The 27,925-nt window shown below is 40.5% G+C and overlaps 1 protein-coding gene across 2 annotated transcripts; it reads right to left on the reverse strand.

Moving 5' to 3' along the window:
• Window positions 1-480: 480 nt before the first annotated feature.
• ndnf (neuron-derived neurotrophic factor) lies at window positions 481-27,700 on the reverse strand. Of its 2 annotated transcripts, none has more exons than XM_073065181.1 (4): window positions 27,351-27,700; window positions 11,687-11,877; window positions 5,764-5,888; window positions 481-2,379 (listed from the first exon to the last, which is right to left on the reverse strand). In XM_073065181.1, the coding sequence occupies exons 2-4, from the start codon at window positions 11,875-11,877 to the stop codon at window positions 977-979; spliced, it is 1,719 nt and encodes a 572-aa protein (XP_072921282.1). In that variant the 5' UTR covers window positions 27,351-27,700; the 3' UTR covers window positions 481-976. The 2 variants fall into 2 exon arrangements, with proteins under 2 accessions (XP_072921282.1, XP_072921281.1); XM_073065180.1 differs by having other exon boundaries at window positions 11,687-11,881.
• Window positions 27,701-27,925: the final 225 nt, after the last annotated feature.

The following is a 27,925-nucleotide window of genomic DNA, read 5'->3' on the forward strand; positions in this document are numbered from 1 at the left end:
TGTCATGCCCTCATCAGGCTTAGAAGATAACAACTTTCTTCCAGAAAGTAATTGACTGCCATGTACATTACTGCCAAATGTTTACTTGTCCTTTGGATTTTAACCATACTCAGAATCTGGCTAGTAAATATGAATCTATTAGTGTACATTCTCAAAAAATGCTGGAGGAACTCAGCAAGCCAGGTTGCTTCTATGGAAAAGAGTAACCAGTTGAGGCTTCAGGCAAGATACTTGGATTTCCTGCATCTGCAGATTTTCTCTTGATAGTGTATATTCTCTATGTTATTACATTATCAAAATTGGCTTGCTAAATTGTTACTTCATAAGTAAAAGGAAACAATGACTTAAGTTTAAGTACTACAATAAAATCAAAAACATAGCATGCAAAAGTATTTGACAAGATCATTGAATCTTGTGTGAGAGAAAAGGAACAGTCCTTTCATACACACCTGAGAAACACAACAAGAGCATTGCCAAATAGATAGTTAGAATTGTATTTTAATGGAGATGATTCATAAAGTTCACAATCATAAAAACATAGACATTTAAGACTGAACTTTATCCTTATAAAATAATTTACAGATCCCTATGTCCTATATTGCATGTACGATTAACAGGGCAGCTAGTTTAAGCGGCTTGGGATGATGAAATAAGTTAAAATGCAATTCATGCAGTGTCGGTGACAAAAAGCTGACAGTACTTGAGTGTTATCCTGCCACTGAGGATTACTTATATCAATGCCAGGTGTGACAAGGGACTTGCAGTTATGTAATTGCAAAAGCCAGATGCTGTCTAAGTGCATCAGTCTTAGTCTCTTCAAATAATTACTGAATTATGTAAACATAAATATACAAGTTGATATCTTTCTAAATTACAAATACAGGTTGCAACATCTCAGCTGTTTAAGTAGTCAGTCTGTATATTTTCATCTAATAATGTTCATATTTCAATAATATTGAGTCTGTACACAGAGACACTAACAAGACCTTCTTGTTTTGACCAGTTTGCTCTGATACTTGACAGAGTGTCCTCCATGTCCTATGACATAAACATCCAGAAGATACGATCTGCCTGGCTGTAGCCCTCTGATTGTCTCTGTAGTCACTGCTTTTTGTAGGATATGACTATGGAAGTATTTGCAGACCACTTTCTCAGATTTCTTTCGTGTGTCTGGTCCAATACATTGGTTCTGCTCTCTTTTCTTCTGCTCTTCACTGTAGTTATTCTCCACAAGCCTCTTATAAACACAAAACTTGTTTCGTTCCTGTGTGCCTAGCCATGCCACAGTGACTGAGGAACATGTGCGGAGCTTGTCGAAGACTTTTATTCGTGTGTCTTCTGGTACAGAAGGAAAGGGTTGCTTGTTTGGCCTGTTGGTGGCCAAGATCTTCAGCAATGAAGCACCTGTCTTGCTTCCTTTCAGCCTGATAAGGTACTTGGCTTTTGGTTTTCCTCTTAGCTGGAAGTGACGTACACCTTCCATATTCTGTGAGAGCATAAGTTTCCCATCTCTCCTGACCTGGATTTGGATTCCATCCAGACACGAGTGAACATACAGCATCACCTTCTGGTGAGAAGAGACTGGAGCAAACCTTAAGAACTTGACCCCTTTTCGTTTAATAAATACATCAGTCACTTTTCCATCCTTCAGTTCCATTGTCTTCTGCTTAGCCTCTTCCTTAGTTTTTGCAAAAGTCCCCACATAGGCAGTGCTCATATTTGAGTTGGTGTTGACTGCAAAAATGTCAAAGTAGTACTGTGTGTCTGGTTTCAGCTCTGACACAGTGAAAATGCTTTTGTTGCCAATGCATATCTGCTGCAGATCTACACCTGGTGCTCCAGCCATATGTTGTGATAAGCGTGTATTAACTGGTTTGGCCGTCTTTTGTTCTCTGCTGGGGCCATTGTCTGAAGGAAAGCCAAAATAGGCAAAATCAAAAGGACTGAAGTCTAATCCAGGCTTGGGTGCTGCCATGAAGGTATCATCAGCATTTAGTTTTGCTTCCACTGCACAAAGACTTTTGAAGTTGTGCTCCTTATTGATGATCACACAGTACTGGATGGGTTGCCTCAATTGTGAGATGGTGGGACTAGGTTTCCAGGCCAAAGTGACAGTTGTACGTCCAAAGGAGGTCACATCCACACGTGGGTCATAGGGGAGCTCAGGATAAGGCTGATCTGAATCAGGTGTGGTAGAGGCATAAACTTTGAAATTTGTATCTTTTTCTGTTGAAATCAGTTCCAAGCGGTACAAACCGGAGGGTGAATTAGATGCTCGGTATGATTCAACATCATTGCCTTTGTAAGAGTACAAATTGGTGCCAAGCTCTTTCAGTGCTTGTTGTTTCTGCTTCTGCTGCTCCAGTGGTTCTGGCTCTCCTGAAATGACAAACACTGAATTAGTTTAAAACTGCCGGTAACACTGGTCCATCACGCTGTACATGCAGGAACAACAGTGCGACTCATTAATCTCACTGGTTATTTATCTCAGCATAGATTGTACGAATGTTCTGTCAAAAGACAATCTGTGCAAACAGCACTGACAATACACTAACAGTAATGTAATGGCTACAAAGGACTCTGCAATTTTCTGAACATCTGCAAACCAATATGTAACACCCTGGGAAAGGTTTCACTGCTGACGTAATGGTCTTTCTGTGGAAGCAGTGTTTGGGTTATGGTGAGAGATAACGGGTGCTTTGGAATGTGAGCTGTCCAATGACAGGAGGGTGTTTTCGTGCCGTGTGCCTGACCCCAGGGTGATCTGGGTCTTTTGTTTGGCGGGAGATGAAGGGAGAAGACTCCGGAGGGAAGAGATTGTAGAACTTGATCCAGAGCAGAGCCATGGTCCGACAAAGGCCGGTGAGATCGAAGGAGCATTGGCGAAGAGGAAACCATGAGCTCCAACTTGTGGGCATTAGACTGTTTCATTAAAATGAGCCCTTTTCTTTTTCTTCACTAGCCCTGTGGTCAAAGTAAGAATTATAAATTCTGTGTTGTTTAATTGTCTGTGGTGTACTGTCTGTAATTTCGTGGTACTGATTTGTAACGGGAACAAATCACGCTGCATCCACACAGACGGGGGGTTTTGGGGTGGACTCACATCTCAATCTCACCCGTTTGGTCGGGCCAGAGATTGTCTTCCCCAGACTTACACAGCCTGAGGGTTACAAATATACTAAATTTTCTTCTTCTTTTCTTATTTATGGGATCCCTTGAATGGCAATAGGATAAAAAACCAGGTGTTTCGAACCTGGGGTCCATGGACCCTTTGCTTAATGGCATTGGTCCACGGCATAAAAAAGGTTGGGAATGCCTGCTTTAGACAGAACCTGGAAGCAAAATCCCTCCGATATCTGCATTGTGAGTCAGTGTGTTTGTCCTTTAGGTATATTGACATCAGGCCTCTTGCCACAGTGCTGAGTTCATACCCAGTTTTTTACCATCATTTTAATAGAATTACCAATGGCACTGAAAAGTGCAGGAAAATGTTTTGATTTGATTTAATTAATATTAAGTGTTTAATTAATTTATATGAGATAAATGGGTTTTGAAATATATTATTTTATCTTTTAAATAATACCTGATCATTTAAATCTGTTTTATGTTTTTAAATACCTGTGCTTATTAATGATCAGAAGCATTTAAAAAATGTTAAAAGAGACCTTTCAACCACACACTGCAAGATATCAAAAGTAGATCAAGGCAATCTGGAAATGATGCCTCAAGTGCACTGCCCAAAGACAAATCAATTCTTACATCCACCTCCACCTGGAGCTTGGTTAGACCATCCAGACTGCTGAAGCTCAAGACATCTGCAAAGAGCATACAGGGGCATGTGTGAATGAGAGCCAGGTTGAGTGCAATCCAGCTCAACAAAGTGGCTCAGATTGAGAAGATTCAGGTAAATAAAGCTATGTTACGGGTTCAGCAATCTAATATTCCTCCACATTACCAACAAATTTTTCTGGGAATTTCACTCTTGCACCTTGCAGCCATTATCAGATAAATGCTAAATTTCCACCAGCTAGAAAACTATCACTGACTTATGGGTGATGGAAAAAAAGTACTCAGGGTAAAGGAGGGAACACCAAAAAGTTCCAGAAGATGTTGAGTCTTCTTCTCCCCAAAGCCACAACATGTGGTGCAGTCGACCAGCATGGAATTTACGGACCAATCTCCCAAAATCTGAGTTGCTGGCTATTGCCCAAAAACTTGTGTCTACTGTGAGCAACACCCATCACTATCCCTTCCAAATTCCAAATACATTTTGTCAAAAAACAATTCTTTTGAACTCCTAAACTTTAGAATACATTGCTGAGTGTTAGGTGTTTTATTAAGGTTTAATGTAAATTGCAAAGACAAAACAAAAGGAAATTAGCATCTTCAGCTATTTGTAAGATTTCTTAGGAAGGCTTGATATCGTACAAGTTCCTTTGGTAATGTTCATAACACTACAAAAATATTTTTTGCTGCATTTTACATTCTGCAGTTAAGATATATTTAATATAGAGATACAGCAAAATAATTGGAGGTGTTACAACAGCGTTCCCCTTATTAAAGGGAGGCAAGGGAGGCAAAATACATACAGTATGAGGAGCTATTGTAAAACTCTTCTGCAGGCATTTCATGATAAAAGTGTAATAGTTAGTTCTGAATTTAAAAAGTCATGCTCTGTTCATGTTGCAGTTGAAAATAAATGGGAAAAAATAGCTTCCCCCTAACATAAATGGAATTACATCACCCTATCCCTAATCTGCAGAGAGAATTCCTATTTCTGTTCCTTCTACTTGCCTATGCTTAAAATGGATTCAATTTACTATTAGAGCTGTAGTTTGTGGGTTGTTAGTTCAAACTCACTTCAACCCCAATTTGCACTCAAAGTTTGTTGGAGGTACACATTTCAATTCACAACCATTTATGTCTGATCTCTTCCAAAAATATTGAGGTTGCAAAATTGGAAGTTCAACCGCCTGCAGGCAAACTCAACTTTGGAGCTGTTTGAAGTTCCTGTGGCTTGAGCAGTCTTTTGATCTGTCAGCAAGTTCGAGACATTTACATTCAAACAGCAGTCGATTTCTGAACTTCCTTTGTGAATTTCTCCTCAACATGTTCTAGCGAGCATATGTAGTTAGAAACCCAATTATCTATTTCAACTAATGCATAGAAGCTCCTTGAGTGCTTTTATATCACTTCTATTTGATTAAGCATTAGTTATCACAAAAACAATATATACGTAACATGTTCCTTGAAACAGAATAAACACAAGAGTTCTGCAGATGCTGGAAATCTTGTGGGAAACGCACAAAATGCTGGAAGAACTCAGCAATTCAGGCAGCATCAATGGAGGGGTTAAATGGTCGATATTTTAGGCTGAAACCCGTAATCAGCACAGAAACAGAGTGCTTGTTCCTGCCTTTACACAGAGGAACTTCTTCTAAATTTGTTTTGAATTCAAATGAAACATACCATTTGGAATATTCCAAATTGGTTATACATATTGTCTATTCTGATCCCAAAATGAAATGCTGATAACTGAAAAATTCAGAAGACTGACTTTTAACCAGAATAGATATAATATAATAATCCACCTTGACTCTATTCATGTACAGACTGAAACTCCTGATTTGATTCAAGGATATATTACTTAGAACTCCATTCACCTCAATTAAACTATATAGCAATTTTATTTCATATAAGGGGTGTTGATCATTAATTAACCATGTTGAGGAATTAAACCTTGTTTTCTCATTATATTCTTACCAGACCCTTCTCCACTCGACTCCTCAGGAAGTTCTTGAAGAGTTAGTTTCCATTCTAAGGGGGCATCACATGGTGTGATGGTAATTGACAAGGGTGTATTGTCTTCCTCAACCACAAAGTAGTATCTACAAGTACAAAGTGATAGCTATTAATGTTAATTATTTATTTGCGTCTTAAAATACTTAGAAGGTAGATTTTACTAATAGGTACTATTTTTGATTGAAATGGATATGGTAACAAGGCTAACAGTTTATGGTAAATAGAAAAAAGAACATTTAGTATATAATTGTATTCCGCCGTAACAACTTTCTACTGTAAGAATCTGCAGTGAGCAGAATATTCTAATAGGGACATAATATTCTTCAGCATTTTTGCTTGCTCTGCTACTCCCACCGGCTTTAACAAAATGCTTTCTGAAGATTGCAGAGCGTATAAAGCAGGTCAAAAGTTGTATTTTTGGCATTTATATATATATTTTGATAATGTGGTGGATTTCTATATCATACAATAGACAGCTTTGCCATATCTGAAGTAAGCTGTAAGCTGTAGTTTTCAATACCACTACTGCAATGATAACTAGATTGTTCATCACAAATGGATGGCTTGTGTGTTATTAATTTATATACTATTTATTGAGATACAACGCAGAATAGGCACTTCAGGCTCTACGAGTTGCATCACCCAGCAACAAGGTTTTTAATCCTAGCCTAATCATGGGACTGGTTACAATGACCATTTAACCTACCATCTTGGGACTATGGGAGGAAACCCACATGTCACAGGGATACAGTACAAACTCCTTACAGGCAGCAGGGAGAACGGTAAAGCATTATGCTAACCACTACACTACCGTGCTGTCCCCGTTACCTATAGAGCTCTTGTGCCCTTTTCTAATGGATAAGTGTAAAGATTTCCTCTCAAAGTCCAACCTTACATCCCTGTCATGAGAGGTAGAAACAGGCAAGGCTGACCCAACAGGGTGAAGTTGTATAGGCCAATCCCCTGTACTGTGGATACTATAGATTATAGAAACATTGATGAAGTCCAACCATACCATTGAGATGGAAGGTCATCAATGGCCTTCAATGTGCTTCAATATAGCACAGACAGGACAATGGAATTAAATGTAAACATTAACATAAATGGAATAAATGTACAGTGTGTTAAGCAACAAAAAGAGGAAATGCTGAAAATACTCCACATGTAAGGCAGCATCTGCAAAAGAGAAAAACAGATAAAAATTTCAGGTCATTGACCTTCGCCAGAACGATAAATATGAGAACATAAATGTGTTTTAAATTGTTGAGTTAAAGAAAGTTAATTGAATGGAGAAAACAAAGGGACTGCTGGTGATAGATTGGAGATTCAATATTGCCTAGTTAATACATTCCTTTTGAAGATTTAGGCAACTGGAAATAGAAATAAATCAAAAGAATATGTTGGAAATCTGAAACACTTTGAAATGCCTGAAATACCCAATAGATCAGGCAGCAACTGTGAAGAAAGAAAAGCTAAATTAATAACTGTACATTAGAACAGGTCAACTCTGACACAAGCAGGAAAGCTGGTTATCTGAAATTAATAAATTTAACATTAACTTCTGAGAGCTGCAAAGTACCTAGTTTTTCAGTGATATTCAAATATAATTATAAATAATATTTATATACAGCAATATGTAAATAGTTATGGTTATAGTTTACATTGCTGTCATGAAAATGGGTGGTGTGCTTTGATTCTGTGTTCAGCACTTCAGTCACATTCAATTTTGTGATTAATTTTTGAAGATTTCCGTGGGATGTTAACCTACGTGTTTGAGATAAAATAAGCATTACATCTGTGAAGTGTGGTTAATAACTGAACAGGACAGTAGAAGGAAATACTATTTATAGCATAAAATTTGGAAATTAATCCTGTCTTGATTGAGTCATAAAAAATGAAAATAAGAATTATAGATTTTGTAAATCAGAAATGTAACCTGGTCTCAGTATAACTTTCTCTAACTTTAGGGAATTCTTTCTCGTAACTGAGCATTTCTGCTCTAAGTCATACATCCTAGACTTTGATTCATTTTTCCACTCTGCATTGGTACACAGCAAATTGCAGCCCAGCTAATAGCATAATCAGCTTCTAACTGTCCATTAACCTATTTAAACTGGCTTCACCTGATAAAGTCATATTCCCTTTCTCCTATCCATCTCCAGCCACCTTCTCTTCTATTTTCCAGAGTCACAGTCATAGAACACTTCAGCACAGAAACAGGCCCTTTTCCCCAACTTGTCTATGCCAAACTATTATTCAGCCTCGTCCCATCAACCCAGACCATAGCCCTCCGTAACCCCTGCCCATGCATGAATGGATCCAAATTTCTCTTAAGTGTTGAAATTGAACCCATATCCACTACTTCTGCTGGCAGCTCATTCCACACTCTCACCACCCTCTTGAGTGAAGAAGCTCCCCCTCATGTTCCCCTTAGACATTTCTCCCTTTACACCTAATCCATGACTTCCAGTTCTGGTCTCACCCAATCTCAGTCGAAAAACCCTGCTTGCATTTATCCTGTCTGTACCCCTCATAATCTTGTATACCTCTATTAAATCTTCCCTCATTCTCCTATGCTCTAAGGAATAAGGTCCTAGCCTATTCAATCTTTCTCTATAACTCAAGTCCTCAAGTATTGGCGACATCCTTGTAAAGATTCCCTACACTCTTTCCTCCCCAATACCACTCCCCCCAATATGATGTCAAAAATTATGGTTTAATTACTTCTCCAGCCTGCATAGATTAATGTTCTATATGTCATTCTATTATCAAAAAGAGCCTCACGGTGGTGAAACTCATCCTTCTTCTCAGGTAGTCATGCAGGAAATATTCTGCCACATACACTCCAAATTAGGCACTGCATACAATACTCCAAATTAGGCCTCACCAATGTCTTATAAAACTTCAACATCCCAATTCTTGTACTCCGTACTTTTATTTATGAAGGCCATTGTGCCAAATGCTCTCTTTACACCCCTATCTACCTGTGAACACAACTTTCATAGAATTATGGATCTGTATTTCCCTAACCTCTCTGGTTCTACCACAATGTAGAGTTCCCAACTGGTCACTGCATAGGTCTACCTTGCTTTGTCCTTCCAAAGTGTAACTCATCACAATTATCAGTATTAAATTCCATCTGCCATTTTTGAGCCCAATTTTCCAGCTGGCCCAGACACCAGTACACAACACCTCCAGTCATGTTGTCACCTGCAAATTTGTTGATCCAGTTTACCTACAATGTCATCTATCAACGTCTGTATGATAAGCAACAACGAACCCACCACCGATCCCTGTGGCATACCACTATTCACAGCACTCCAATCAGAAATGCAACCATCAATTATCACTCTCTAGCTTCACCCCTGAAGCTAACATCTAATCCCACTTGTTACCTCATCCTGAATGCCAAGCAACTCAACCTTCTTGACTAAATTAACATTCCGCACTTTGTCAAACCCTGATGGTATTGGGTTTGCTGACCGTCAAGTTCTAAACTCAAATGAAAACTTAAAGCCCTATCGATATAGATAGCTATAGTACCCTCAACTAAAGAGAAGTTACAGTATAACTACTCAGTTTTCAAAGACTAGTTTACTTCCCCGTTTATCCTTCATGGTGAGTTTAGCTGCTGATGCGCACTATTTCAGCAGTGGATCTTCTCTCCCTAGCAAGGAGAAGATACTTCCAGCTAACAAAGTTCATTTATTTCCAGTGATACATGTTTAAATCCAGGCAACATTCTTAAAACAAGTATATCTTATAAAACATTTCCAAATTACAAACCATTTCTAAAACACAAAGGATTTCCAAGACACAGGTTCTATTTCTATAAGCTTACAAGACATACCAACATTCCTTGCAGAAATCAAAGGTAGAAGAGTGGATTTTTATTCGCCCCATTTTTCTTGATGTTTCTGAGCCTTCCTAAAAAGCCTGGATTGCTCTCTAGATTTATACAGTTCCTTTGTCACTTGCTGACTTCACATACATGATATTTTTTTTAGATACCTTTTCACAAAAGTGGACTAAAAGCTTCTAGGGATGGAGTTCCCAGATGCCCACAATTAATGCTGGGAATGCTGACTCTCTGAACACACAAATCTTCCAACTATTAAAACAGCAGCTATTTGGTATGCTAAGTGATAATATCAATCTGGTCTGCAAACTTCCTTGAATTAAATAACTCAGCTAGTATTGCAAACATGAGGAAATCTGCAGATGCTGGAAATTCAGACAATACACACAAAATTCTGGTGGAACACAGCAGGCCAGGCAGCATCTATAAGGAGAAGCACTGTTGACGTTTTGGGCCGAGGCCCTTCGTCAGCTAGTATTGTCTGGTTTGAAACAAGCCCAGTTAGATAACCATTGTCTTTTACTGCACCTCTTGAGCAATAAGCCAAGAGTTTTTGGGCCAACAAACTGTCCTTTTAACCTCAAACTGATTATTTACAATAACAACTGAAGACTGGCTCCTGTTTACAGCAAGAAACTGAACAAAGAATATTGGTTGGAAGTTTAAATTAAAAACAGCATTTTGATCTCTAGAAGTTCACAACAGTTATGTTTAGAAAGCAAAGCTTGGCAAAAATGAAAATACTCCCTGCCCCTGAATAGTGAATAACCATCTCAAAAAGCCTAGCTAAAGTCCATGTAGACAGTATCCACTGCCTTTCCTTCATCAACTTTCCGGATAATCTCCTTAAATAATATTACTATCCTTCAAACCTCTAGCACCTCACCTAAGGTCATTTTAAATACTTCCGTCTGAGTCCCTGCAATTTCTGCACTAGCTTCCCACAAGATTTGAGGGAAATCTTTATCAGTCCCTGAAGATTTATCCATGCTAATTTCCTTCAAGTCAACAAGCACCTCCTCTTCTGTAATCTGTATACAGCCCATGACTGTTTTGCCTCATTTCTACTGTTACCTGAGTAAGCACAGATCCAAGATAATACATTCATAATAATAATAAATAATGCAAATAATACATTGTATTATTTCTCTTTCCTAGCTTTGACAAAAGCCTTTGACCTGAAATGTTAATTCTGCTGCTCTATCATAGATGCTGTCTGACCTGCTGACTATTTCTGGCATTTTCTGTTCCCAATACAATTTTTCAAATGTGATTGAAGGTTATTTCTAAGGTTGGGTAAAAATAGTCAATTGCAACTCTGGAACAGTGGTTGTTGATTATTAATAGTCAGAATTGTAATAGTGCAGAGTTAACTTAAAAAGTTCTTGACTAGTTGAATCTTGCTTCTTGACAATTTTAGTTCAATGATGAGGTACCGAGGTTCCTTCAAACAATAATTTCAAAGATCAACTTGTGCCTCTGAATGCATAAGTTTTAAAGTTACTAACAGATTCATGATAGCCTATCTGTTAGTATTCCATATGAATTCATGAGGAAGGGAGCAAACTTATTCAGATTCCACAGCCCCAATCCTGGGGATGCTGAGATGCATCCAGACCTGGTAAGTACAAGGCTACCAGGGACCTGTGCAGCAAGGCTGATCAGAAGATATCACTTCAAGAAATCTGAGCTATTATGATGCAAATCATGGTAATATCAGAAGCTTTTCATTAGAAATTAGCTGATAAGGAACCATTTCTGAGTATTTTTCTCATTATGATGGCTAGCTGGAAGTGCAAGTTATGAATTTGGGATCTTGTCGTACATCGCAATATGATATTGGTGGTACCTATTTATAAATGGAAGTACACTGTCCAGAGAGTATTATTATCAAATAGATAAAGCTGTTTGCAGTTTGCAAGGCTGGCCAGGTTGTGAATTCTTGGTCTTTACAGGATTTCAATTAGGTGTTGTGTTGATGTTGAATTACTCTCATTCCTATCCCTAAATCATGAAATAAATTACCTTTTAGGTGCATCCCTGAAGAGATAACTGCTGATCTCAGCTCCATCTGGGATGATGGAAGAATCATGGAAAAGAGACTTGTCTCGAAGCTGCATCTGGAAGAGCTCTTCATCTCTGGTGGGTAGCTTCTGTGTCCTGGAGTCTGTTGCAAACAGTAGCAGTGATGTCACTGCCCAGGATATGATTAACATCTTCCTAAACCAAGAGCAGAACAATTATCAGGGAGATACTAACATTTTTTAAACAAACACACTCAACATATGGTCTAATTCTGATGAACTTAAGAGGTATTGCTATTTCCAGGATATGAATTAAGTTGTTCATTTCAAAAAAAAGACTAGCCTTATTTTATTTGTGATTATTCCATACAGAAGCAAGGTACTGCTACTTCAGAGCTGCAAATGATTTAATAAGATGATGTCACAAGATATTGTTACCTTAGAATAAGCACAATTTCCACACAGATCTTCATCCCCTCCTTCTTCACCCCCATCATACATTTTTGTTTTGGACCAAAGATATATAGAGTTTTCCTGCTGAAATTGTCTATGTATCAGATTCTGATAGGATGAACAATGTGAAGTTAGATCATTCAAAACATTAATTGTCTCCTTTAATAATTATAAAAGATAGATTTCATCTCTATCAATTATCCATAAATAAATTTAGAAGTCTTTGAATTTTAAATTGTTTTAAATATTAGCTTCCCCAATAGGTCAGTTGGAAAATCTATCTCCCATCCAAAATTAAAATATTTGGATAAGAAAATTTTCCAAAATGTAGCAGGAAGGTTTCCCAGTGTTATCTAAGACATGCTGCAAGAAGGAGCAGCAAAATGACTGATCCCTGTTACACAGGGGCATGAAAATTGGATTCAGCTCTATTGTACCTCCAATCAGAAAAATTACCAAGACTCAAAGTTCAAACACCTGTCGGAAAAAAAGAATGTTTTGATGAAGTACCAGGGGTATTTAATGCCCTTGAAACACTGCTGTGAGTCAAATTCGGAATGTCGAAAACTAGTGACAAAATTGTTATTGCTATAAAGATGACTAAAAGTTCTTTGTTGCTTAAACCATCCTCCTACCATGATTTTATCTATTCAAACTATTTAGTTACCTTTTTTACAAATGTTCAATAATAATTTATGTTGTACATGCTCCATTCTATTTATTACAAAATACAAATAAGACAAAGAGGATGTTTTTAGACGGGATAGGGTAAGTGGAATATTAATTTTTACAGAAATGACAGACAGGCTAATAAGGCTCAATTGTAGATGGCAGAGATGGTTGCCCTTATGCATGCAGTGAATACTCAAGGTGTACAAAGCGAGATAAGCTATTAACTGAAGGATCGGTTTTCATTTCTCCTCAAATGAAAATATTTTTCACATTATGTCAGGACCTCTAATGATGGATGCTTCAAAAAGGTGGCATCCATCAGTAAGATTCCCCCCTAGCCCCCACCCTTCCCCCCCCCCCCGCCACCCAGGTTATGTCCTGTTTCCATTGCTATCATCAGAAAGGAGGTACAGAAGCCTGAAGGCACAAACTCAATGATTCAGGAACAGCTTCTTTCTCTCTGCTATCTGATTTCTGAATGGACATTAAACCCATGAACTCTATCTCACTACTTTATTTAATATATATTATATATATTCAATGTAATCCACAGCATTGCTTTCTTTATGATTATGTATTGTAACATACTGCTGCCGCAAAAAAACAAATTTCATGACTTACGCATGTGTTATTAAATTATTAAATCTGATTCCAATCCTGTCCTCCAAAATGTGATAAAACCAGCTTAAAAATAAGGAATTCACAGGCACAGTAGGTAAATTGGTGTCTTTCAATTCTCAGCAAGGCTTCCACCCAGGAAAACAAAGTTGAAAAGCTAAACCTGTGACCAACGTAACAGAAACTGGAAACTGCACCAACTCCTCCCTCACCATCCTCACCAGTACCCACCACCTGATGTCAAAATCTATGGCTTGATTCATGTCCATGTGTCATTTTATCATCAAAAAGATCCTCACAATGCTGAGGATCTCCTCTCAGGTGGCCACTGTTAATACATATAGCAAATATTCTGTCACAAACAACAAATAAAAGCTGTCAAAAACCCAGCCTGCAAGCTGGAATTTTCAGAAGGTGCTCTCTGCAGGGTCTCCGGACCAGTGGCAAAAGGTTAGAAAGTTAACACACTGTGCTTGCAATGAGGTGTTACAACTTCTATCACAGGTTACAATTAAAAGCAATTACTAAAAGGAATATATTAATGAAGTAACTAAAATACTGAAATATTTTATTTATTTCATGTTTTTCACATTTCACATGATATAGGAGGCTACTCAGCCCATCAAGTCAATGCCAGATCTCACTAATTTCATCAGTTCCATTTTCCCACTCTGGAACGTACTCTCTTCTACAATGCACATGGGGCGATTTTCAGTAATTAATTAACCTACCAACCAGTACTTTCTTGCATGTGGAAAGAAACCAGTAAAGTCCAGGCAATTCATTTGAAAACAGGGGGAAGATGCAGATCCTCACAGACAACCTGTTAGAGTCCGGTCCGGAGACTGCCTTCCGACTCTTGCTCCGGTCCGTGGACTCCGGACTCCGGGCCTTGCAGCCAGCCCTCCTGTCACACGGAGCCATTGGATCATCTTGGCTTAAGGAGGTAAACCTGTCGCCTATTGGGGGCAGGTGTTTATAAGGGGCTCGGGTACTGAGCCTAGTTAGGGGGTTGTCCTGCTCTGAAGCTGGTTTAATTTGCTCTGTCCTGGTTGCTCTTTATCTGTTCTGTCGGTCTTGTTCACCTGCTTCTCTTGTGTGCACTGGTCCTGCTGTTCTGACTTATTTGCCTTGTCTGTGCTGTCATGCTGTTGGTTGCCTTTCCCAATTTACTGGTGTATCACAGTAGTCCTTCTGCTCACACTGGACCCAGCTCCCTTCTGTTCCCTTGCCTCTGTTGGGTAAGCCAGGCTGTTGCTGTTACCCCTTGGGTGGTTCTGGCCCTTCCTGTCCCTTTCCTCTGTTGGGGAAGCCAGGCTGTCTGCTGTTGCCTGGTGGGGGGGACTCAGTGGGTTGTGCCTGCACCTGCCCAGGTGTCTGTGCCTTGCCCAGGCCTCTGTCTCTGCCCAGGATGTTGCCTGCCCTGAGGACTCCTACCCTTTCCTCCTCTTGTTTCTGATGGGTTGTGCCCTGCACCTGCCCAGGCCTCTGTGTTTCTGCCTGAGAGGCGGCCCTGCCTGGGATCCACGTGGCCCGCCCTGAAGACTCTGACCCTTTCCACCCATTGCTCCCTATGGGTTGTGCCTGCCCCTGTCCAGGTCTTCTGTGCCTTGCCCAGGCCTCTGTGTCTCTGCCTGGGAGGTGGTCCTGCCCAGGATGTGGCCTGCCCTGAAGACTCTGACTCTTTCCACCCATTGCTCCCTACAGGTTGTGCCTGCATCTTGCCTGGGTCTCTGTTCCTGCCTGGGAGGTGGCCTTGCCCAGGAGTTATGCATCCGCCCCAGGGGGCTCTTCTGCCTGTCATGAACTCTGGGATCCTCCTGCCCTGCCGGAACTCTGGGATCCTCCTGCCTTGCCTGACCTCCGGGATCCAGCCCTGCCTGCATTACCCCTTGCATGCCATGACATCCCCATCTTGTCCTACTCCTAGTACTTCAGTGCCTGCGTCCTGCATTTGGGTCCATTCCATGTCTGCTCGTGACACAACCATGAGGTCAGGATTGGGGATGACCAATCCCCAATGAGGTCAGGACCCAGTTTGGATTGGGGATGAGCATGCTGATTGTCAATAATAGAAAATGGCTAATTTCAGGGGATCTAACTTTGTTAAAATGGAAACAGACATTGGCAGGGAATTCTGTAGAGAAAAAAATCTTTACAATTTGTTACAGGTATAAGCTAAGTACATTCCCATCAGAAAGAAAGTTACAGGAATAAAGATCAGGAGCATTTGGATGACAAAGGGTGCAGAGAAAATGATGAAAGAAAGTGTTCAGTCCAGTCAATTCTTCAAACAAGTATCAAGCTACTAAATATAGTAAGTTGTGGAAAAAAATAAACTAACACAGCAAAGACATGATGATTATGCCCAGGTAATTTTTGAAAAAGACATACACATCAAAATTTGATAGCAATTTAAATAGAATTACTATGGGAGGATGTTACATGGATGGTGGGTGAAGATTGATTTGGACAATTGTTTGGTTTCTATTCATATATCATTCATATCACCTCCAACTTATTTGTCTGGTCCACTATCAAAAATATAAGCTGAAATGATTACAGCCAATGTGAATGAATATACTGATTCTTTTGCAGATAAATAAACTGTCTTGGAATTTCATCCTAGGACACAGCCTGGAAGTTAGTCACAAAAATGTGCCCATTTTCACACCCTATCTATCATAATTACATTTAAATTTTCCGTCAAATCCTTGAAATATATATGAACCTAATACAGGTCATAAATTATCAAAACAATCTAGGCCTAAGGAAGATTTTAAACTCGCAACACATCTTTTTTAATGTAAATTTAAGTTTCAGTTAATTTATACATGCATAGTTTTAAAGTAGAATAAGAAAGTTTCTAGTTTGTTTAAAAGTTGTGTATGGTGCGGTCATTAAAGTAAATTGAAAGACAGAAAATAGAGAATGAGAAATAGGAGCAAAATTAGGCCATTCAGCCCATCGAGTCTGCTCCACCATTCCATCATGGCTGATTTATTAACCCTCTCAACCCCATTCTCCTGCCTTTGACACACAACAAATCAAAATGCTATCAACCTCTGCTTGAAATATACCCAATGACCTGACCTCCACAGACATCTGTGGCAATGAATTCCACAATTTCATCACCCTCTGGCTAAAGAATAATTTTGGCTAAAATGCAATACCTCAGTAAAAATAATTATGTTAGTCATCAAAGTAGAAGTTCAAGATTTCAAACAATAAACATAACTTGTTTTCTGTTGTGTCTGAAAATCAAACTGAATTTCCAAGGGGCTCAGTTTAAGTTAAAATACAGGAAATTCATATAAATAATTCTGAAATTTGGTTTGTAGTTAATGTGGGAATAGAGGTGTCTGGGAGGGGAAGAATTGACAGAAGATCATAAAATATAACTGACAATTTAGCACACGGCTCAAAATTTTGTTTTGCCCCCAAATTAATATGATTCATACAGGAGAGTAAAATCCTTATTTCTTCTCCCTAATTTCAATGCATTTTATACTTACATTAGGTTCAAGAGGGTAGTTAGGGAAAGGATAGGTTCATTCAAGGGCAAAGGAGAAAACTTATGTATGGAACCACAGAAAGTGAGTATTTACAAAAGAGGATTTGGGTGATAGTGAGAATAAAGAGGGGGTATTTTGAGATTCTAAGGCATGGTGATATGAAGGAGGTTGTGGTTTTGGGCATCTTGGAAAGCAGTTTCAGTGGGTTCTATCCTATGTAATGAGGGAAGCAAGGAATGAAATTGCTGCCATCTTCATGGATATCTTTGTATCCCCCCCTAGCCACTGGAGGCTGGAAAATAGCCAATGGTCTTCCTTTAAGAGGGACAATGGTAGGGAAATGATTAGAGAAGATTCTTAAGGACAAGGTTTACTTGCATTAAAAAACATGAACTTATATCCTTGCAATAACCTGCAAAGGAGGATTGATTAAGATTTTTGAGGAAGTTCTGAAGAGAGTAGGATAGTGGATGTTGTCAACATGGATTTGAGTAAAGAATCTGAGCACGGGAGAGACGGCCAGCAGGAGAGAAGCCTCCTGAGGGCATCATTGTTTTTGCTCGGAACATTATAGCACAGGAACACAGCCTGCAAGCCCATCATGTCTACACCAACCATTATGCCAATCCCACTAATCTCATGTGCATGAACATCCCTTGATCTCCTATCTGTTCATGTGCCTCTTAATATTACTCAAGCATCAGCGTCTACCACCTACCCCGGCAGCTACCCATCTCTGTGTTAAAACTTGCCCCACACATCTCCCGTACACTTGCCCCCTTTCATCTAAACCACATAACCCCCCCCCCCCCCAGTACTTGACTCTTTCAACTTCGGAAAAAGACTCCGACTATGGACCTCTCAAGATATTATATACTTCTTTTAGCTCATCTCTCATTCCCTGGCGCTCCAGTCCGGAGTCATCCAGCCTCTCTTTATCGCTAATGCATTGTAATCCAGGCAACATCCTGATAAATCTCTTCCACGCTGTCTGCAAAGCCTCCACATCGTTCCCGTCGGGAGGATACCAAAAGCATACAAATCACTCCAAAAGTCTATAAGTTCCAACCTAACTTTCGAAGTTTTAAACTCATTCCGCCAAACGATGAAGAAACCTTCTTTGCCACCTTTATTTCTCGTGTTGTCACTTTCAGAGAGCTATGGACTTGCACCTGAAGATTCCCATGTCTATCAATGCTAGTGACCTGGCGAGATAGTCCCACCCGTGCAGGATGAATCGTCCCGCACCCGCGGATCAGATGAATTTTTTTGTAGGCGGGTGGCGAAAGTACGTTTGTCGTGTTGGGAACGGGTTATCTTCGATCCCGAGTGACTGCTGAAGAAAATTAAATAATGAATTAGGTAGCAGTTTTTTTCAATAATGAGGCCTCCTCAGTCACAATGTTGTTTTGTGAATATTGCAGAGTCCCGTTCTCTCGCAAACTGATACCCCCGTGTCCTGTGTTCCGGGAAACAGAAAGGGGGCACAGAGATCGCTAGTGAAGACGCACATCGAGAGGCGGCCCATCTTCAGAGGTCCACGAGAGAGGGCCGCTGGCACGGGGAGTGAATTGGACCAAGTGCTGGGACCGCGGCTCCCCTGACCCAACTGTGAAAGGGTGTGAAGCAGCCCCACCCACAACGAGCCATCCCACACCGCCAGTTCCTCAGTTCTTGCTGAATAATGGCAACTGACGACTGAGGGAAGGACAGGGGCCGGTTCTCAACAGGAGCCGTATTAGAAGCAGTTAAAATTGCTGTTAACGGAATGTAGTTTAAACTTTCTCCTTCCATTGAACGAATACGTCTCGCGAATTCTCCAACGTATTGACGTTAATACATTTTCGATATTACTTTTACGCAAGTTTGTTAATCTTTTCCACAATTCAATCGATGCGTTCTGAATTCATCTGCAACTCAGTTAGGATCTTAGTAATAGAATATTGGACCGTACACGCGCAAGCAACAACTTACTTTAATGCCTTCGATGCTGGAAAATATTACAAGTCACTTCATATGAGCGCAATAAAACAACATTCGAGCGGAAGAGTTATTCACAATCATTTATGGGCGAGCATCAGTACCTGAATATCGAGATTCTAAGAACGGGTTAAATAGGAATGGTGATAGTGAAGGTAAAGCTCAGATGGTTTCATGACCTAACATTAAAATCTAGACTTCTGTTGTTAATGCTCAAAGGAAATTGTGTTACGCCAAACTTGAACACCAACCTAAAGTACATCTATCTCGACTGATCAATTGGATCGCTGGAGGAAATCCTCTTTCACGCGATTAAACCTAAAGCATTGTCTCTTCAGCCAGCTTTCGGAAAGACACCGGAAAGAAGTCACGCAACCATCAGTCCTGAGGCTATTTCAGCGCCCCTGCCTTGTTTGCTGATAAACCACTTTACTTCATAAAAACTGTAACCTCAGTCTTACGTGATCCCAAAGTCTGTATCATTTGTCGTAATCAACTAAAAGTAGACAATTCGCTGTATGAGCGGGCCAATGCCCGGGACACGTGGTAGTTCCGATGGCTGAGTTTCCATCCTGACGCCTCATGAATATGATCTCATTCAGGCCTCCGTTGGTCTCGATAGACCATGGATTTGCACCTTGGAAAGTTTCCAGGTTTTTATATATATATATGGAAGACCGACAGTTGCCCAAGCTGCAGGTCTCCCCTCTCCACGCCACTAATGTTGTCCAAGGGAAGGGCATTAGGACCCATACAGCTTGACACCGGTGTCGTGGTTAAGTGCCTATTCAAAACTTTTATTGGTGTAACATTCCGCCACACCAGATCCCATTCAGCTATTACCTGGCTCGCATATACTGGCTCATGATCCAACAATGTTTTGATGTGAACATGATCTTTGCGCCTTTCACACCCCCCCCCCCCGCCCCCCACACCCGTAAACCTTGAACATCACTGCAGCGCTCTCAGACCTCCGGGTTCTTCCATTTCTTCCCTCTTACACAATCTCAGTTTCAATCATTTCACCGTGGGTGCTATCCGAACACTTAAGATTCTCTCCCGGATTCTTTTTACTTATTTAGTCTCACTTTCAGGGTCTCTTTCCTATTATTCACCCCTCTTAACATCCACGAATACGATTGTATCAGGTTATGTTTCAAAATGCTCTTAACGGTCCTTGAACAATATCCGTTGCAGAAGACACATGAATGTAAATTTGATCTGGAAGTTCACAATCAGGCATACTGACACACACTGAAACACTTACACTGTAGGAAATACTTGTATGGCGTAACTGTCTGTGTTCTTATGACAAATTACAAGAAGACAGGCCGGCAGAGTTCGCTCCACGCCTCGGCTCATTTCGTGGTAATGGCCATGCGACTGGGGAAGGAGAACGGCGTTCGAAGATGAAATATGCAATCTCAACATTACTGCGACCTTTAGGGAAACCAAGCTAATGGGTCAGCACCTTGGTTGGGATTGGACTCAAATTGCCAGCCGGAATTATACTCTGGCAATGTCATCTATCGCGCTCTGCAAATATCTCTCCATCTCCCTGTATCGTTTCTTACTTATGATTGCCTGTCACTTCTCTCTCGAGGAATGACAGGTAATGGAAGGCATTCCCGGTACCCGGTGGCAATTGTCCAACAAACACTTTGTTATTTGGTGCAGGATTTAGACGCCTGGCCTCCTTGTGAACTCTGTGGACATATTTTTGACAGCTCTTCGCGGTAATGGTTTCCATTATCGGGGTTTATTAAAAGCAATGAGGCCGCTGCTGGAACCTATACACACTGCTTTTCATTGATCTCGTTAAACCCGCCACACCGCACATCTGCTCCCTTTTCAGATTGATTTCAAGAGCTATGTGATTATTTACTTTTAATCACCGAACGTGCCTTTCAATCACGTTAGATTTAAATATTTATCATTTTGGTAGCGGAGTGTGAATATTATGATTTAAGTTGAAATTGATAGACAGGAGTCGATTTTTCTCTCGCAGCCGACATGATTATAGTTGGCAGGTGGGAAGGCTGCTCATTTTGTAAGATGCGCTTCGGGGAGCATTGTTATTGGGACTATGAGCTGAAAGTGAAAAGTTGTGGGCTGTCGAGCCAAATATTGGGTTACAGCAGTCCCGCACTTCTTTCCCATCCTATTTTGTGCCTCTCCTCACACCACTGCCCGCATGATCACTACTTCAGGATGCGACCCCCTTTCCGAGTGGGCTTGCAGTGACAGTTCTCGTCTCAGATGCGTTCAGGTGACGGTGCTGTACTCAGGACGCGTAAGAGCCACCACTTCCGGTGAGCATTAACGTGTGGGTCCGCAAAAGGCTTAACTCCCACAATCTACTTTGCCCCAGCGTCCCCTCCCACCTAACACGCGATGCCCTACACTATTCCTTCATCCAAGCCATCTCCCCCCACCACCACCATCACCCTCACCATTGCTCCCTCCCTATGCTTCAAGCACCTTGTGCTATAACCATCAGCCTGAGCCCCCGCCCATTACAACCCCTAGTCACAGAATAAACGTCCCCAAGCCTCGAGGTCACATTTCGCATGAATGCAGTCGAGACGAATCTGAAAATGTTTGACTAAAGCACGGGAGGTTGTTTAAAGCTCGGAATTTGGAACCAATAAAACGCATTGTGGTTGGGAGTGAAACGGTTTGGAAGAACTGACAGAAAATTACACGACAGAGCAATTCGAAATTTAACTTTGTTCTGCCCTTTTTATATGCCACAATAGCTAAATAAGTTTTTAAAATATCAGGAATCCGAGAGGCTTTCAGGGATCTAAGGTTCCCGTTTCGAATTCTCTTCCCATCATACATATGATAAAGTTTGCCTTCAAACCCTCTGTGTTGCGGAAGAGAAGCTCTTCGGACTCTCAGATAATCACGTCCCTAGCGTAATCTCAGATTATAATTAGGTCTCCATTGAAACGAATTGTTCTAGCCTTGGGGGCGATGTTGGTCCCGATGTTCAGTTGTTTTGACGCAGATCACACCCGTGTCTTTCCGCGACTCCTTGTCAAAGAATGCTTGATATCATTTTACCAAGTTGAAGACACTTCATAAATGTTTGGAAAGCACTGCAGCTGCCAATGAACATGGCTGAATACAGAAAAATGTTGTCAGCTTCAAGCGCTAAAACAACCATTAAATCTTCGTTTGTTCTCGACTAGCAGGGAGGGACTGTGCGAATATCATTCGATATGGGGTTGTTGACTGCGCTGATAGCCTGGTTAGTATGAGTGTCAGGACAAAGACCACATTAAAATGGGACCATGGTATAGAAAGAGGGGTTCAGCCTCTGGCTGAACAGTGAACATTTGAGCTATACCTACCGCCAGATTTATTTTTCAAACCTGTGATTTAAAATGCAATTTAAATTATTATTCAGCAGGCCATTTTACTGTTAGACTGCTCAAAAGTTAAGGGACAGATTCAGAATGGCACAAGAAACAAGGGGGGAATTAAACCTGGAAATAGGGTCAGAACATTAAGCTGATGGAAAGAAGTTAATGAGAATGAATTTAAAGGGAAAAAGACGTAGAACGATGGGGCAAGTGTGAAAGAGAGGGCTTGAAGAAGAACATCAAACAGATGAGACAAGACTGGAGGTATAAGCAGATGACCATGGAAATACAAGTTGCTCACATGACAAGAAAACTAACCAACTGAACAAAGTGTTGCAAAAACCTGAATGGCTGCTCTGAGCAATCAAGTATGTGGATAAGTTCTTGTTTTCAATGCCCTCCACCCCGCACCAACTCTGGTGCTAGGGTTAACATGGAATTCCAGTTACCACAGAGGCTGCCTAAACCAAATAAGGAGAAAATGCCAGACATCCCAATATTGAAATAAGGATAGGTTGCTCATATTTATAACTTAAATTTTTTGAAAAAACTCTAATTAAACCAAAGAAGCGCATCTACCTGGGATCAAGTGGTTTCTCTCCTGGAATCTTAAAGGTCAGTGTATATTTGGAAAATATGAGTGAGGCAAACAAATTCTACACCAGTTTTCTTAATGTCTGATATTAGGAAACCACTTAAGTCTCCAAATGAAGCACAGAAGACCTTTAAATTTCTTAGCTGATTAGAGAAAGTTAACCTCTACTTATAAGAAGTAGGTGATGTCTGACAAACCTGATCTAATTCTTTTTTTATATATGTAGTGGCTGGGAATGTCTATCGTTTTTTAAAAAAAAACTTTGAACTTGCAAAAATATTTGATAAACTCCTTCATAAGTGCCTGTTAAGGTGGGTGAAAATCATGATGTTCAAGGGATAATGATGACTTGCAGTAAGGAATGTAGCTATATGGCAAAAAGCCAAAAGGAATAATTGGCAGGTACTGCCAAATGGCAGAACTTTAATGAGTGGTATCCAACAAAGGTCACTTTGGAGTCTCAATTACACACTAGATTTATTAATGGTTTAGATGTTGGGACAGAAGATCACCTATTTAAGACCAGCATAAAATTTAGTTGCATTTAAGACATCAACAAATTAAATGTATGGGATTTTTTAAAGAAGGGTTATTAATTTAGGTAGACATGCACCTAAAAATGACAAATCAAATTCCACACAAATGGTGAAAAGCTGGAATTGCAACGTCAGAGCAGGCCTGTGGTCCACACAGAAAAGGCATCAGATTCATGCAGAAAATGATCAAAATCTGAATTTCAAATGTTAACATACAATGGTCTATTATTAATAATTAGAGGGAGACTTTAAATGAAGCCTTCAAGGATGGATTTGGTAGATAAAAGAAATGATCCACCTGTTGCTTGAGAAATATAGATTGGTAAGTAGTGATGGGAAAGGGGGGTTTATGGAGAGGAGGGTAACTGGAACTGGCAGTGGAAATGAAGCTAAGCACAGGGATGGTGGATATATGGCCTACACAGTTACATGCCAAATATTATAGAAATTTGGCATTCTACAGTGTAAGTCATAATTATAGGTTAATTAATTGCTAATAAAGGCAGGGCATTAAAGGAAATGGAACATATTCAAGTACATGTAGTTAGTTCATAAACCAGCCAAAATTCCACTGAAGTGCTAGATGGGCTACTTTGTTTCAATGATAGGTCTGACAGGTTAAGCACCTGTTTCATTACAAGCAAACAAAGTGAAGGGTACGGGGATTTAGAAGACATTCCTCGACAGATATACAGTAGATTTCCTCTATGGTTCCTTTAGCAGATTTAATAACATGTTTAACATTAATTGAAGTTATGCAATAAATTTAAACCGAAGTGTACAGGGCTTGAAACCCGATCTTGATAGAATTCCCACTAAATTTAACCGACTTTATGAAATATTCATGAAAATGTATAAAATATAGCTATTCACGCCTGCCTTTCAGAGGCGTTATTAAAATGCAAAACACTTCTTCTCGGTAACATTGATATGTTTACTCATATTAAAAGACAAATACTACATTCAATGAAAATTAGCTAGATTTGAAAACATCTTGAATCTTTTATTTATGGCATCAAGTTCAAAGTTAATGTAAATGGACTTGTGATCTAATAAACTACCGAGTAGATGGTAGTTTGCATGTCATCATATTTCCGTCACAAGGACAGCGAAGAAGGAAACACTAATGATGTGGACTGTTGAGGAATCATCCCCACAGCCTGATACGCTGCGCAGAAGGAGACTGGGATTTTGTTTTGATTTATGCTGCGGTCAACTCGCACATTGGATTAAAGAGAAGCAGAGATCGGATTACACTGCAAGACGCCCATTATTTCCTTACTCATGTCTGTTTGAAAGTTAGCCACAACGAGTTGATTAAAGTAACGAGCTCTGATCTGCAAAAGAAGGAATCGCTACTTATCTTGATTATAATACATAGAAAAGTGTGTGTGTGTGTGTGTGTGTGTGTGTGAGTGTGTGTGTGTGTGTGTGTGTGTGTGTGTGTGTGTGTGTGTGTGTGTGTGTGTGTGTGTGTGTACACACACACATATAAACCGACCCTTTGTCCTTTCCTATCCAGTCGTGTTAATCAGGGTCTACATGCCAATTACACATTGAAAGAAGGTCGTGGTTGCATATATTTCTAAAGGGTTTCCATGCAATGTCCAATCCAACCCCTTCCTTTCAGGATGACCCCAGATCGCAGGCTGTGCACACTCTGGAATTTCACTGCTCTCTTTTGCGAGTAATTAACAACTGCTGTGAGCTTTTGTGAATTGATGCATCTAATTTTGATATTATTATATTTGTGGTATTTTGAACTCGAGATATTGTAGAGTTCTACTGCTTTCAAAACAAACTCCGCCTTCAACACAACTTGGCCAAGGCACCCTGGCGTGGAAAAGCAGACGCAACAAAGACATTCTGTTACAGTACTGTTTGTATGTTTTTTAACGGGCCTTGCAGGAGAATCAGTTTCCAGCGGGGGTTAATGGGGAATTTGAATCCTCGTAAATAGTATTTATTAATGAGTTCCAGATCAGCGATATACACTGACAGGATATCGCCAGCTCGTGGCAGCTTTAGCAACAATCTTATATCACAGTATTATTACCACTGGACCAAGTATTTCACAAACGGACGCGGCTCGTTGCCTTTTCGGTAGATTATTAATCACCGTTAGTTTTCTGAAAGTTGAAGCGCTGAATATTTGCAGTCTTTACAGCGGTGCTACTAAAGGGTTAAATGATCACCGAACTGATAACCATCTGCATTAGAGGATATTGAACAAAAAAAGGTGGCGCTTGCGTCCACAGTTGATTCCAACATTTATCTTAGTCCACAAGTACGAACGTTAAGGCGAAAGCTGAGCAGAAGAGTAAAGCTAAAGAACCAGGCATGAACCGACCTGTTCAAGCTGTCGTAAGAAAAGCAAGATCATACGGGACAAAAGATGAAAGGAACAGTAGAAAGCGGCGCTCTGCCGCGGCGGAGCCTGGTTGTTTCTGACCCGGTCCTGTACGAACTGAGCTCAGATACGAAAAGCTTGCTGACCGCTCTCTGTCGGGGCGGGGCACAGAGAACAATTTAGGCCATAGCTTAAGACCAAAAGTTTAGATTTAATCAAGCCTGTACTTTACTGGACCTTAACTAAATCGACCTCGGTGCCACGGCGCACTGCTTTTTCTCTCTCCAAGTAGGGTGTTGATCTACCATCCCGGATCTCAGTCGCGGAAGGCGAGTGGTGGACGAACTGGGTTTAAACCCTGTAATCACTGGTGCTGGCGGCTCGCAGTTGATCTGTCTCTTTTCGCGTTTTGACGCCAGCACAAGTTTGATTTTTTGAAATTGAAGGGTACCTTTTGTTGAAATGATGATGAAAAAGAGGGGTGGGTTAGCTTGGCTGGTGCTTAGTGTGATCCGGATCACAGTTAGCCCGGCTGCTGGTCTACTGCAAAACAAGTTTCAATCAGCCGTGGATGCGAAATTACCAAACAGCAACAATTTCACATTCACTGATGTTTGTCTACCGCCAAATGCCATTTCATCATGAAGCTCCTTTATGACACTCAGCCGGCGACTGAACCGATACCAATAATGAACGAAATCGTGTCGATGCTTCACCGAAGTTTAACGCCAGGAATGTTATTTTTTCTCTCCCCGATATTCAAAATAAAACGCAAGGCTCCACATTTCCGGTACATTTGGTAGCAGAGAAAGTTTCCAAAAGTACCAGGATACAAGTCTACCTGACTGGTCCAGAGGATGGAAGCCAAACTTTCAGAAGCAACCACTCGCAGTCAGAAGCTCGCCTGCTGGAAGCTTGTTTGTGGGAAACAACTTTCCCGACAACAGGGAAACTTACACAGAAAAACGCGTGCTGAAAATCATGAACAAAAATGCAGCATTGCTGGAAAGTGCGTTAAGGCTGGTTCTTTTACCACAGATGCTGCTTCACCTGCCGAGTGTTTCCGATATTTTCTGGTTTTATTTCCCAATATCATTTCTGATTGTTTATGGGAACGTGACATCAACGAAAGGCAATAAACCCCTTTATACCCTTCACATGCAAATCAAAACACTTCATCCGTTGCACATTAGCGAAACAATTTTTAAAAATCCTCGGCAATGCTTGTTTCTCCAACCCACGTCTTCCCGTAATCAAGTGAAAGCGAACTATTACCTGAAATCCGCTGGACCAAAATTGGTTGCTTTAACCATTTATAAGTGCTAAGCCGCGTTCGTAGATACGCGAATAGGTGAGCGAAGGACGAATATCATTATGTTTTTGTCAATTATATATAACAAGTGTATTGCACTGTCTGGATTAAATACAGTAATCGACAGCATGCGCCAATATACTTTTTAAAGCAAAATATGACACACAGCGTCTGATACAACACAGGTCTCAAGAAAATTCCACAGTTAATTTTATTTTGCCGTGAGATTCTTTTGAGGGTGGGAAAGAAATAGTATTTCTTACCTTGAGGTAATTATTTGCATTGCAAACTTCCAACTCTGTTAGTCCAGTTTATTTTTCTTCGCTTAAGATCCCACGTTTATTTTGAGAGAGAGTAAGGGGAGAAGAATGCTAAATAAATGCAGACAGAACTTGGATGGCTGCCAGTGAAGCTACCCTTGTATCTGAAATGTGGCTTTTTGTCTTGCTCTCTTCTAAATTCCGCAAAGCCGAGTCTGCAAGGAACATGTGTCGGATTGCAAAGAGGCAACGTGTGAGCATCAGTATCTGGCTCGCTCTTTCGGTCTCACTTTCCACAGTGCAGAGGTAAGACTGAATAGAAGTTGCGCTCAAACTCCACTCACTCTGTCCCGTTCTTGGCTTCTACCAATCCACACGTCGATATCCAACTGACCAATCACAGGCCAGCAGAGTTACCTTCGCCAATTGCCAAAGACAAAGAATGCGGAGGGAAAAGCCAATCAAAGAAAGAGAACGCGCCATTTTAACCAATAACAGAGTGACTGTTTTCCCTTTATGAATGAAAACTGGAGCAGCGGCAGCGTTCGGACCAACCAGCCCGAGTCCCGGCTTAGAGC

The sequence above is a fragment of the Hemitrygon akajei genome, chromosome 13 (genome assembly GCF_048418815.1).
Source record: "Hemitrygon akajei chromosome 13, sHemAka1.3, whole genome shotgun sequence".
Taxonomy (NCBI): Eukaryota; Metazoa; Chordata; class Chondrichthyes; order Myliobatiformes; family Dasyatidae; genus Hemitrygon; species Hemitrygon akajei.

Bases quoted from the DNA above. Each gene is read 5' to 3' on its own strand.
- ndnf (XM_073065180.1), bottom strand. From the start codon at position 27,370: ATGCAAATAATTACCTCAAG. The intron at 11,882-27,350 runs GTAAGAAATACT...CTCTTGGTTTAG, and splicing joins ATGCAAATAATTACCTCAAG to GAAGATGTTAATCATATCCT. The intron at 5,889-11,686 runs GTAATTTATTTC...TTGTACTTGTAG, and splicing joins TTCAGGGATGCACCTAAAAG to ATACTACTTTGTGGTTGAGG.